Genomic DNA, 14188 nt, shown 5'->3' with positions numbered 1-14188 from the left:
AATAAAAAGATCTTTGGTTATCTTTGGTATCGTCAAAGTGATAGAAATCACACATGGAACTTGAGTGAGGTAGCATCTTTGGTTTCACACTAGAAAACGTCAGCAGGTGACACATTTGTTGTTGTTTGGTTTGGGGTTTTCTTTTCTTTGGGTGCTTCTTCTGATGAATGTAGCCTTGAGGAAGGGGAGGGCGAGGAGGAGAACGATGACAAGGGGGGCCCGGATAATTTATCAAACGTGCTACGCCCTCCAACCCCCCCGCCCCACCGTGTAGTGCTTTCCTCCTTGTGCTGAAATGCATAGCTTTGCTTTCCAGGCTTTTGGATGAACGGGGTCGTCGCTATCGATCCTTTCCTACTTGACGTGTTTGATGACACAGAATGAATCAAAGAAAAAGGCAAAGGGCGTCGGCGGCTCACCGTGACAACACTCACCACGTGTTCTGATTGGCCCTCTCCGTTACATTCACATCACTCACTGGGAGGATGCAACCGATTCTAGAAGGCGTCCGTAAGGCAAAACGTTCATTAACATACAGTATGAGCAGCTTAGTGGTGACCCCAAACTGATGGAGAATGTGTGCCATTGGTAAGGTAGTGGTCCACAAAGCTGACCTTAGTCCAATCCCTCTTAATGTCAACAGTGGTAAGACAAAATAAATGATGAAGAAAATTGATTTAGAATGTTGAGCCATTGGTAGTGTAGTGGTTCACACAGTTGACTTTAGTGCTGTCCAATATTTCAGCTCTGCACTAAAGGCAGGAGCCACTGATAGTGGAGTGCTTTGCAGAGCTGACTTGCTTCAAATCACCACCACCCCGGAAAAAAAAATCTATGCACAGTTTAGTAAATAAAGCCACTGGTAGTGTAGTGGTTCACAAAGCTGACTTTCATGCAATAACTATATGACCGGCTCAGTGGCCTTGTGGTTGGAATATCCGCCCTGAGATCGGTAGCCTTGGGTATACCTAAGACTATAAAAATGGGACCCATTACCTACCTGCGTGGCACTCAGCATCAAGGGTTGGAATTGGGGGTTAAATCACCAAAAATTATTCCCGGGCGTGGCCACCGCTGCTGCTCACTATTTCCCTCAGGACACATTTCACCACACCTAGTGTGTGTGTGTGACTATTGTTGGGACTTCAACTTTAATTTTAACTTAAATAGGTCAGCTGGGATGGGCCAAAACTATGAACGGGATAAATAACAAAGAAAAAAAATTGTGGCTACCGGTAGTTGGAAAAAACGACATAAGTGCTCCATTGGTATAGTGCTTCACATAATTGAAGTCAGCTGGGGTAGGCTGCTGCTTCTACAGTGACTCTAAACAAAATAAAGAAAATTGATTATTATAGAATAAAGCCACTTTGGGTAGTGTAGTGGTCTGCGTAATTAAAGTCAGCTGTGGTAGGCTCCAGCTCCTACATTGATCCTAACTCAAAAGAAAATGATTATAATGATTAGAAAGCCACATTGCTAAGGTAGTGTTTCATGTAATTGACTTACAGCTGTTATATAAGTCATCTGGGGATAGGCTCCAGCTCCTACAGTCACCCTAATCAGGCCTAACTCCAAACAAAATGGATGGTTATGGAATAAAGCAAATTTGGCAGTGTTGATGTCAGCTGGGGTAGCCTTTAACTCCGACAGTGACTGTTGACAAGTCTATCTAAAGAAAATGGATAATTAGTGATCAAATCAACTTTGTCAGGGTAGTGGTCCATTATAGCAGCCCTATAAGTCAGCGGTGGTAGGCTCCAACTCCTAGAGTCAGCCTAATTAGACCTAACTCCAAAGAAAATGGATAATGGAATAAAGTAACTTGGGTGGTGTAGTGGTACACACAATTGAAGTCGGCTGGGGTAGGCTCCAGCTCCTACAGTCAGTCTAATCAGGCCTAACTCCAAAGAAAATGGATAATGGAATAAAGTAACTTGGGTGTTGTAATGGTACACACAATTGAAGTCGGCTGGGGTAGGCTCCAGCTCCTACAGTCAGTCTAATCAGGCCTAACTCCAAGAAAATTGATGTTTACAAAACAAAGTGACTTTGATACTGAGTGGTTCACCAAAGTGAAGTCAGCTGGGGTAGGCTCCAGCTCCTACAGTTTGCCTAATCAGGCCTACCTCCAAAGAAAATGGATGATTATTGAATAAAGCAACATTCCTAGTGCAGAAGTTCATGTAATTTAAGTCAGCTGGAGTAGGTTCCAGCACCTACAGTGACAGTTAAACAAGCCTAACTGAAGAAAATGAATGATTAAAGAATCAAGTGCCTTTGGATGTGTCGTGCTTCACAAAGATTCACAAATGAAGAAATGGATGGTGATTAAGAATGTTGAGCTTTTGGTGGCATAGTGGTTCATATAGCTAACTTTTGTGCAATACCTCAATAAGTCAGCTGGGGTAGGCTCCAGCGCCCATGAATTGGATACGTGGTCAGTGTATGGATGATTTAGACTGTGGAGTCACTGGGAGTGGAGCGGCTCACAGAGTAGATTTGCACGCTGTTGCCCCGATATGAGCTGGGATAGGTTCCAGCTTGTGTGGAGATGGAGTGATGATGGAGATGATTGAGAAAACCAGCAGCAGTGTCGAGGTTATCAACTACATCTTTGGTCAAAGCACTGCTGCTGCGGTTTCAAACGATGTTTCAGCACGTGGAAGGAAAGCACTACATCATGTGGACTTTGGGTTGGCTTTCAAACTACGCTTTTTTGGGGCTTTTTTTTCCTTTTCTTTCCGGAACAGTCCATGGGTCCAAGAAACAACAACAATCCAGCAGCAATCGCTCCTGTGGGATTGATTTTTCTTGAACGTTGATTGGCCAAATCCCACCGGAGCTCCGCCTTCTTGTTTGTTTTTGATTGAGAAGCTCCACTTGAAGATGAGTGACAGATTGATGCTGGGGGGGGGGTGGGGGGTGTAGTAAAGCTAGAGACCAATGAGAGTAGGGGGCGAGGGGTCAAGGGGCTGGGGTCAAACTGTGGTCTTTTTGCAGTGTGTTACACAAACATGTCAAAGCAGGTCGAACAAGAAGTCTTTGGTTTGTTTTTTCTCATCTTTGGATACTATAAATATCAATATAGTACAGATTTAAGGGCAAAAAAAAAAGTTTGTAAGTTTCTCTAAAGTTTTAAAGCTTTTCCACCGAGTCAAGTCCATGAGTTAAGGTCAAAGCGCTCCCGTCGTTCATGCTTTGGTGCAGGCGTTCGGCCCGCCCGGGTGACCGGAGCCGTCGTCGACCCATTTGTCCAAGCTGCGGCGCCGCGCATTCATAAAGAAGTTGCTGACCGTGGTCAGCTCCAGGCCCAGCTGCTGTGCGATGGTCAGCTGCAGCTCTTTGGACGGACGCTTGTTCTCCTTGAAGATGGCGTGGAGGGTCCGCCGCTGCACGTCCGTGAAGACCAGGCGGGGCTTCTTGGTCACATTGCCCCGCTCGCTGTGTCCGTGGTCCTGTTCTTTGCGCTTGCAGGCTGTGAACACAAGAGGCAACGGGATTGTGAGTTCTCGATCGTTGATTAGTTGCTTGATTGAAACTTTTATTAGTAGATTGCACAGTTCAGTACATATTCCGTACAATTGACCACTAAATGGTAACACCCGAATAAGTTTTTCAACTTGTTGAAGTTGGGGTCCACGTTAATCAATTGATGGTACAAATATATACTATCAGCAAAATACAGTCATCACACAAGTTAATCCTCACAGTATATACATTGAATTATTTACATTGGGGGGTGGAATGCGTAGGATGTTGGGACAGGGGGATTAGGGCGGGTTGCTATCAGTGTACTTCAGTCATCAAAAATTATATCATCCGAGAAATGGACATTGTAACAATGTAGGTCTGACTTCGTAAGATATGTACAGTGAGCGGTGAACATAGTGAGCTCAGAAAGCATAAGAACAAGTACAGTATATACATTTGATTATTTACAATCCGGGGAGGTGGGATGTGGTGGGGGGAAGGGGTTAGGCTAGGGTTGTAGCTGCCTGGAGGTGTTCTTTTAGTGCAGTTTTGAAGGAGGATAGAGATGCATTTTCTTTTACACCAGTTGGGAGTGCTTTCCATATTGATGTGGAATAGATGGAGAACGAGTTAAGACCTTTGTTAGATCGGAATCTGGGTTTGAGGATCTCCCCCTGCACGATGTTGTGGTTAAGGCGGTTATTTACGTTCTGGAAGTAATTTGACAAGTACATCGGTATCAGGGAGGTGTAGCGAATTTTATAGACTAGGCTCAGTGCAAGTTGTTTTACTCTGTCCTCCACCCTGAGCCAGCCCACTTTGGAGAAGTTGGTAGGAGTGAGGTGTGATCTGGGGTGGAGGTCTAGAAGTAACCTGACTTGCTTCTTCTGGGATGTCTGGAGTCTAGATTTGAGGGTTTTGAAGGTGCTGGGGTACCAGGAGGTGCATGCGTAGTCGAAAAAGGGTTGAATCAGAGTTTCCGCTAGACTCTTCATGGTGCTTTTGTTGACCAGAGAGGAGATTATGTAGATAAATCTTGTTCGCTAGTTGAACTTTTTGGTTACCTTGGTTGTCATTTTATCACAGGAAAGATTAGGCTCTAGTTGACTCAACTGTAGAGATTAACGGGCATTTATTTTAAGTTAGTGCATGCCTTAGTTTATATTTGTTTCAGGTACTTTCATAAGGTATTACTTATATATCTGGTGGTACGCCAAATAATTACGTGATTAAAGTACAGTGTTTTATTTTCCTCTATTCAAACACAGTGTAACTGTTCAAACTGTGTGTAATGTTACAGTGGCCAAAATATTAATTAAACTTATTACATAATATATCTGCTTTGTATTTTAATTAATATTTAGGCCTACTATGCTACTGTACTTTAATGTTAGTCTTTATAATTAACGGTACTTATTTTGAAAACCACTGTTATATGTAATATATTTGAGATGCAAAAAAAAAAAAGATTCAAGTCCGAATCGCAAATCTTATTACCCCAATTCTAAATAGATTAATGATTTTAAAAAATCTATTAATTTTTTGGGGTACATTTTTTGTTTATTATTATTATTTTGTTTATTATTATTATTTTCTTTTACAACAGTCCATCCCATCCATCCATCTATTTTCTACCGCTTGTCCCTTTTGGAGTAATATTTTTTAGGCTGTTCCATGCAATCTGAAGAATGTTTCCCAAACTGCAACCTGCTTTTAAAAAGTTTCATTATAATTATTATACAGAATCGAAAATTGTGTTAAATTGAGAATTGATTCTGAATCGAATCGTCACCCAAAGAATCGGAATCAGATCAAAAGATTGCTCCTCTACTACAGTATATATTGTTTCCTTGTACACTGTAAACATTTTAATTATAAATTCACAGCAAATGTCTGGCTAAAAATGCGTTACTTTCACAGTAATGTTAACATTTACACAAAATATCTTGACAGTAATTTACTGTAACTGTAGAGATGTGATTTAATGTTTAATTACCGTAAAATCAGAACTAAATGCTGTAACTTCAGTTTGAATCTACAGTAAGTTGAGGTGATTTTAAATAGGGCTATGATTTATCATTACAATCACATTATATTTCACTGTGAAATAACAGTTAATTGCTGTGAAATATAAGCATATCGTATTTTTTTCAGTTATTTGTTGTACTGTAATTTGTTTGTTAATGTAATTTTACCGTGGAAAAAATACCGTTAAATGCTGTGAAATCCTGGTATTTTTTTTTTTTTAAATGTATGTATTTATAGTATGGCAAGAACAGGTGCCCAAGGTAAAATAAGACTACAGTAAATGCTCTATCTGCAAAACATTTGATTAAGAGGTTTGGTTCAAACATTTCGGACAGGATCTACACGGGGTTGGAAATTTGGCCACAATTTTGGGGTAAAAATGTGAATTTTATTGTTCTCAGAGATCTAACATATAGCACAAGAGTTTTACAAATCTTGCAAGATTCTGTGTAAGCACCTGATGGTGTACAGCTTGACCTCAGAACGGATTAATTTGACATATAATCAATTCAATGGAAAAATAATTGTTTCAATGACCAAACAAATTGGAGGTTAATCAGCTTCCAACAGATTAGGTTCAACCTTTGACTATCATGCGATCTATTACAAACGTATATTCACAACCTCCACCAGGAGATTATGTAATCGCCAGGGTTTGTTTGTCTGTCTGCTAGTTAAGTATTGTTGTTCGTTTGACAGCAGCGTTACTCAAAAAGTTATGGGCTGATTTTAATGAAAGGTTTAGTAGATGTCAGAAATGGGATAGGCAACAAGTGATTAGATTCGACCTCAGTTATATTCCCCGTATGTGTACAGTATATGTTAGCGGCCCCGCCTCCACCCACAGAGACAAAGAGAGTGGATGATTGACAAGATTGTTCACTCCGTTTATTTCATTCTGTGATAGAACAAACCATCTTGCAGTCTGGTTGGATTTCATACATCCTTTGACACCCTGGGGTTTGTTTGTATGTCTGTTTGTTAGTTAGCAAGATAGCTCAAAAAGCTATGGCCAGATTTGGATGAAAGTGAAAGGGAAATGTCAGGGGTGAATCGGTTAAATCAGGGGTGTCAAACTAATTTTAGATGGGGGGCCACATGGAGAAAAATGTACTCCCAAGTGGACCGGACTGATAGAGTCACAGCAAGATAACTTAAACATAAAGACAACTTCAGGTTGTATTCTTTGTTTCCAAATAGAACCAAAATGTACAAATCATAATGTTTTTTATTTTATATTTTATATTTTACACTTACTTGTTGCGGTTAATAATATTCCACCTTTATTTGTATTTATTTAAACTTTCTGAATAAATTATTTGATAATGTTCATCAGTTAACTCATTGGTGTTAAAGATTAAAAAAAGATATCAAAATCAAATTACAGGATGTACTGATGTACTAACATCATGTAGTTTATTTATTTTTTATTTTATTTTTTTACATGTATAGCATTATCTACGTAGACACAAATAATTGCAATTGAGACATCTGCTGGACACATTTAGAACAGCAGTTTGTTTCATTCAAAAATTTCGGCTCATTTTTATACTTAAACTCATTCCAGGGGCCGGATAAAACTTGTTTGCGGGCCTGAGCCGGCCCGTGGGCCTTACGTTTGACACCTGTGGATTAAGTACTACCAAATTATTCGATAAATGAAATTCAATTCTGGAATGGAAAACTGCCAAATGTTTCTGTTATTGCATGTGGAATACTAAACTCTTGATTACAATTTATGCAATATGGCAACGTGCAATATATTTAAAGTGAGGGACTGTGTGTGTTGGACTGTTTTGAAGAGTGTTTAAATTTTAGTTTGTTTCTTTGCATTGCATTGATGGATGACACTTAAACTTGTTGGTAACCGTGACGACAATGACAGTAAATGGATTATATTCCATTCCATTTTATTCTAAATAGGAAAGGGAACAACTGATTAGACTTTGGGAGTGATCCAGATTAACATTTGGGTTCAGGACTTTTTTATTTATTTATAAAGGATGATTTTCTTAAAGGACTGCTTTTCTAATAATTTCTATTGTTTGATCAACAGAAACCTTCTAAAATATTCATTTAGTTCTGGACACATTTTCATTGGAAAGCATAAAGGTTGGCTTTTACAAATTAGTCACAACCAATTCATGTGGAAAATGTTCCTACCAAACTACTAACTTAAAATCAGAATATTTAATTGATTCCTGGAAAATTATTTAATCTAAGAACACCACATCAAGTGAGTGCAACATGAGCTTTCTAGATATCAAGGACCAATTAAAGATAATCCACAAATACCACAAACAGCAATTTTTATACACAAATATGTCAAAAATGTAATTTGAAAAAAACAACAACTATATTTTTTATTCTTCATTTCCCACTATTATGTAGTGGTTCACATTATTACAATTAATACTATCACGGCTATATTAACATCATGTTTTGTTGAATATGCTCAAAAAGTACTTAACACACACTGAAATATATCAACCAATTTTTATTTTTAAAACGTTAACATGTATTGTATTCATGTTAGCATTTCAGCTAGCTATTGATTAGTACGCTAGCTGCTTCTCGAGAAAATGAGCATAATCTCAATTTGCTTTTTTTTAACATGTGGTAATCAATCACAATTTTACAGTAGTTCACATGGGTTCATTCTTTGTATATAGGATCAATGATCCCTCAGTATGCTCTGGTTCACAGTGTCTGTGGATGAATGTTAAATTGGAAGATTCATGCAAACAACGTTCCTATATTTCCAAATCAAGAAGAGGGCTATGAGTCAAAGTCCATATTAACGCATACTGTTAATCTCCAATATAACATATTTTGGTGACAATTGGAACAAATCAATCCACAGACACCGTTGAGTCAGCAAAGTGCCAATGAACGCTGTCCATGGTGCTGAAACCAATCAACCCCCAGCTCTTACTGTAAAACACGCTCATGTGTCACACATTTAAACAACATCTAGATCTCTCGGTTTGATCACCTTCACACTGACACATCCAACCTAATCAAATACAGATTTATGGACCAGGAGGGGGCAGAGTTGGACTGCTGCAGACCCGATAAGAACTATAAGGCCCTCCAATAAGTGCATCTACACACACAATGCAATATTTACCAAAAGCACATAGCACTATTGATGAATCAACACTGAGCATTATCTCCTACACATTTCCCAACCTTTTTTGCCACCTGCAGCACGCTCGACATTAGCGTCATTATTTTGTTCAAGCGTACACTGGCGCCCTCATATCAGAGCACACCTGATTATCAAGACCAGCAGCTTGTATCCACTGCTGCTAAATATTAACTGCTGGTGTCAGAGCTGCTATAAATCAGCAGGAGTGAAGGCCATGCAGACAGCAGGAGAACCTGCAGCGCGGCCCATGGCTCAGCTTGGAACACACACACACACACACACACACACACACACACACACACACACACACACACACACACACACACACACACACACACACACACACACACACACACACACACACACGCACACACTTGCATGCACAAAAACTCTGGGGCTGCTCTCAGCTAATCATTACAAGCACACAGATAACTTCACACACAACACACACACACACACACACACACACACACACACACACACACACACACACACACACACACACACACGCACACACACACACACACACACCGGGTGCACGGAGGTGACGACAAAGACAACACACAACTCCGCGCGCAAAAGGGTGTACATTCTGGCTGCAGGACATGCTCTAAATATACATTAATTAAACAACAATCTACTGATAAACCAGCCAATACACATCAAAACATATGCGCACATTTTTAAGCATGATATTGTGTTTTGTGTTGCAATATGGTGGGAATAATAAATATATAAAGGGGGAGGGGGGTGGGACAAGGCCTGAGATGAATTTCAAAGGCTTAAAAATCAATAATGATATCAGACATACACATGCGCGTGCACGTGTGTGCGCACACAAGCACACTAGTTCACATAGGGACGGGGGGATCAATAACTGCAGGGCTCACTCATGGTCAAATATCCGAAATAATTTTTCACATTATCTTTTTAAATATTTGGTAAATGTGTGCACACATGGTGTATAATTAAATATATGGCATGCTAAATATTAGACTGTGACATGTTTACAGGTAAATGGCAAAAATAATCTTTGAAATTCTGACTTTTAGGCCGTTTTTTAAAATCTCATTGAATACAACAATATTCATTAGTCTATATAGTAATAAAAATGATAAAGAAAATAATAATAACAATAATAAGAATGCATATACAATTCCAAGAGTTGCACACCGCATTTGTTTTTACAGCTATTTTATTATTGAAAAAAAATGATGTGCACTCACGCACGCAAACACATAAAACAGCAGCTGTATAAAAAAGAACTAATCAATTGTGATTACACACACACACACACACACACACACACACACACACACACACACACACACACACACACACACACACACACACACACACACACACACACACACACACAAACACACACACTTTGCACTGATATATGGCCTCCGTTTTCAGAACCAAAAAGATTAGACTCGTTATAGCATCAAATAATCCAATTCCACCCCCCCCCCCCCCACCAAAAAACCCCGTCCAATTGCGCGTGCGTTTGAGCGTGTGCGTGTGCATGTGTCACCAATTGGCGCCTAATTGACTCCTGACCACCACAGGGACAAATGAATTCAGAGGTCTATCAGTTAATTAAAGACACCAAAACACGTCCCTGAGCGGAATTAAATAAATAAATAGAAACCAATTGAACAGCAATGCAATGCGCGATAATAACACCACGTTTAGTTTTGTTCCACCACAGGAAGGCCAAATGTCTATTTGAATCCCTGCACCCACGCGGCGTGTTTACAAGAGCGAAGAAAAAGGCTGATCACTTGCATCTCCACCAAAATAAACACATCCCTAACGATTCCTGGCTCACGGATCGACTTACTTACAAGAGTGGGTCGATATCTGGAGGTAAAATTACACTAAAAATGTTGCACATGCACAAATACCCCAATAATCAAATATTAGACTTGTTATTTTTCATTTTGCATGCATTTGATTGATCTCTAGTCTCCATCAAAATAAACACATCCCTAACGATTCCAGGCTCACGGATCGACTTACTTACAAGAGCATGGGGTCGACATTTGGAGGCAAAACTACACTAAAAATGTTGCACATGCACAAATACCCCAATAATTAAATATTAGAATTGTTATTTTTCATTTTGCATGCATTTGATTGGAAAATCCCTGCACACACACAAAAAAAGAACTATAATATGCAGAAACGAACAGGCATTTTATTGGAATAAGAATCCATGTTAATCAAGATTTATGGAAGGAAAATGTAGAAAAGAAGGGTTGCTTTACCGAGGCTTCGCTCACCTGCGAGCCTGAGTGCACTCATGCGCTGGAACTCAGGCTCCTGCAGCCACTTCCACATCCGCCGAAAGGTCTCCCTCCCGGACTTGAGCTTGGACCAGGGCTTGGGGTTCCTCAGCAGGTCGGAGAGGGTCCCCTGGGACCTGCACAGGACCCGCTGGGCGAAGATGGCTTGGGGGATGCTGTAGCGCTTGAGCTCCGTGGTGATCCTCTGCGCCACCTCCTTGGTGTTCACCTCCTCCATCTGGCCTCCGCCCGCACCGGCGCCGCCGTTGATGGCTCCTTGCTGCCCGAGCCCGGAGGCCTGCTCCCGGCCGCCCACCAGCCCTTGGCCGTGGCCCTGCGCTCCGAGATGGGCGTGGGGGTGGTGGTGCAGGCCGTTGAGCTGCACCATCCCCGCCGAGGAGCTCATGTGCTGCTCGGCGTGTCGGCCCAGCATGGCGGGGTGGTGCGCCTCGAAGCCGCTGGGGGTGAGCATTTTCTCGCCGGGCATGGCGGCGCCCGGGTGCGCGTAAGGCGGGAGGCCGGCCTGGCTGGTGTGGATGCCGGCCAGACCGGAGCCGGACAGCGGGGAGAGACTCTGGCCCATGCAGGGGTCCTTGTGGTGGTAGGCGGGGTAGAGACTGTTCATGGGAGCCAGGCTGCGGTCCTCCCGCATGAGCGTGAAGCTGCCGCTGACATTCCCGGGGATCCTCTGGTGGGGATGCGGGTGCGGATGGTGCGGATGATGGTGGTGATGGTGGTGGTGGTGATGGGGAGGAAACTTGTCGGACACGGTGGAGATGGGGGGTAAGGGCTGCAGCGGGGTCAGGGTGGTGTAGGTGCTGCTCGCACTCATCCCGGGGGCCTCGCACATGCTGATGGCGGGGTGCAGGTGCCCCGGGTGGTGGTAGTCTCCGCCGTCCAGGAGGCTCGCCATGCCCATCGCGCGGTGGCTCTGCAGACCCCGCGGGTTGGGACGGGAATGCAGCTCCCCGTGGCCGGTCACGGACTCATGGCTCACTCCGTGCAGGTCGCCGATGTTTTCCATCGACAGCTGGGCGTTCATTCTGTGGACCAACCATCTATGTGACCTGCCTAGCCCCCCGAAGTCCTCACACGCAGAAAACTTCTTTTGTTGCAGCCTCCTCGCCTTAAAAAAAAACAACCTTTTTTTCTTCCTATTAACCTGAAAAAACAAATATATACACCTATTTGTCTTCGAAAATGTCTTCTGGAGCGTAATTAAAAAAAAAAAAAAAAAAAAAAGAGTCCTATGTCCTGATGATGATGGTAATAATGACAACAAGTCAAGCCCCCCCACCGCCGGCCAGCTGTCCTTGCGCTCCGGTCGTGTGCCGCGCCATCTCTCTGAATGTCCACTGGCCGACACTGCAGCGCTGCACACCGTCTGCACATGCGCACTGGAGCCGCCCTTTCTCTCTCTCTCTCTCTCTCTGCTCTCGCCACGTGACCACGCCCATTTCTATGACGTCGCCGAGTTTATTAAAGAATCGAGGCAGGGGCGGGGAAAAAAACAACAGATTGAAGCTTATTTTCACTTATTGAAACAAATAAAACGCACGTGTAGGATTTTTTTTAATTGAAAAATTTACAAAAAAAACAAAAAAAAAAAACATTGTTGAAATGATCCGAAAAACATCATGGCGTCCTTGTCACACTAAGGAGCTTTGATAAGTCATACAAATCATCCATCCATCATTTCATTTGCTACCGCTTATCCCCTTTTGGTGCCTATCTCAGCTACAATCGGGCGGAAGGCGTCGTACACCCTGGACACGTCAACATCTCATCGCAGGGCCAACACAGATAGACAGACAACATTCTCACTCACATTCACACACTAGGGCCAATTTTAGTGTTGCCAATCAACCTATCCCCAGGTGAATGTCTTTGGAGGTGGGAGGAAGCCGGAGTACCCGGAAGGAACTCACGCACTCAAGGGGAGGACATGCAAACTCCACACAGAAAGATCCCGAGCCCGGGATTGAACCCTGAATACTCAGGACCTCTGTATTGTGAGGCAGACGCACTAACCCCTCTACCACCGTGAAGCCCTCATACAAATCCATCCATCCATCCATTTCCTACCGCTTATTCTCTTTTGGGGTTGCGGGGGGCATCCATCCATCCATTTCCTACCGCTTATTCCCTTTAGGGGTCGCGGGGGGCGCTGGTGCCTATCTCAGCTAAAATCGGGCGGAAGGCGTCGTACGCCCTGGACAAGTCGCCACCTCATCGCAGGGCCAACACACACAGACAGACAACATTCACACTCACATTCACATACTGGGGCCAATTTAGTGTTGCCAATCAAACTATCCCCAGGTGCATGTCTTTGGAGGTGAGAGGAAGCCGGAGTACCCGGAGGAAACCCATGCAGTCACGGGGAGGACATGCAAACGCCACACAGAAAGATCCCGAGCCCGGGATTGAACCCTGACTACTCAGGACCTTCGTAAACCAAAGGTTTTTTGCAGTGCCCTCAGAAACAGAAGATTTTGACCATATTTTGTCAAGGGTTTTTGCCATCAGGTCTTGAAAAACAGAAGTGCATTACCATCTAAAAACCGACTATTGTCATGTATAGAGGATCTTTGACTAACCATTTTGCAGTACTGTGGATTCCAACAATAGCATGCTCTTGTCATAGTGAGGATCTTTTTTGTAGTATAGGTTCTTAATTTCTACAAAATCACCAGTCAAAGATCCTCTATATGCCAGGAGAAACCTGCCGTTTTTGTCTTTATTGAGAACCTTTGTCAAGGGTTTTTGCCATCAGGTCTAAAAAACATACTATTGTCATGTATAGAGGATCTTTGACTCATTATTTTGCAGAACTGTGGATCCCAAAAATCAGTAGCGTGCTGTTGTTATAGTGAGAATCATTGACTAAAGTTTTTTGCAGTAGGTTCTTAACTTCTACTAAAACACAAGTCAAAGATCTTCTATATACCAGGATGTACCTGCCATTTTGGTCTTTATTGACAATCATTTTGATGGGTATTTTCCATCAGGTCTTGAAAAACAGAAGCGCATTACTGTCTAAAAAACAGACTATTGTCACATATAGAGGATGTTTGATTCACTCTTTTACAGTACAGTGAATCCCGACAATCAGTAGTGTGCTCTTGTCATAGTGAGGATCTTTGACTAAATGTTTTGCAGTAGATTCTTAACTTCTAGTAAATACCTATATATGCCAGGAGGAACCTGCCATTTTTGTCTTTATTGAGAATCTTTGTCAAGG

The 14188-nt window shown here is 42.3% G+C and overlaps 1 protein-coding gene across 1 annotated transcript; it reads right to left on the bottom strand.

Moving 5' to 3' along the window:
• Nucleotides 1-2978: 2978 nt before the first annotated feature.
• On the bottom strand, nucleotides 2979-12089 carry onecut1 (one cut homeobox 1). The gene is made up of 2 exons (XM_061922257.1): nucleotides 10942-12089; nucleotides 2979-3478 (listed from the first exon to the last, which is right to left on the bottom strand). The coding sequence occupies exons 1-2, from the start codon at nucleotides 11984-11986 to the stop codon at nucleotides 3195-3197; spliced, it is 1329 nt and encodes a 442-aa protein (XP_061778241.1). The 5' UTR covers nucleotides 11987-12089; the 3' UTR covers nucleotides 2979-3194.
• Nucleotides 12090-14188: the final 2099 nt, after the last annotated feature.

Source organism: Nerophis ophidion, linkage group LG02 (assembly GCF_033978795.1).
Source record: "Nerophis ophidion isolate RoL-2023_Sa linkage group LG02, RoL_Noph_v1.0, whole genome shotgun sequence".
NCBI lineage: Eukaryota > Metazoa > Chordata > Actinopteri > Syngnathiformes > Syngnathidae > Nerophis > Nerophis ophidion.
This window is presented reverse-complemented; position numbering and strand designations above follow the sequence as displayed.

What these genes read in the sequence shown, in the direction of transcription:
- onecut1 (XM_061922257.1), bottom strand. Translation starts at nt 11,986, where the DNA reads ATGAACGCCCAGCTGTCGATGGAAAACATCGGCGACCTGCACGGAGTG. An exon ending in GAGTGCACTCAGGCTCGCAG is followed by an intron (nt 3,479 to 10,941) that starts GTGAGCGAAGCC and finishes TTGTGTTCACAG; the next exon opens with CCTGCAAGCGCAAAGAACAG.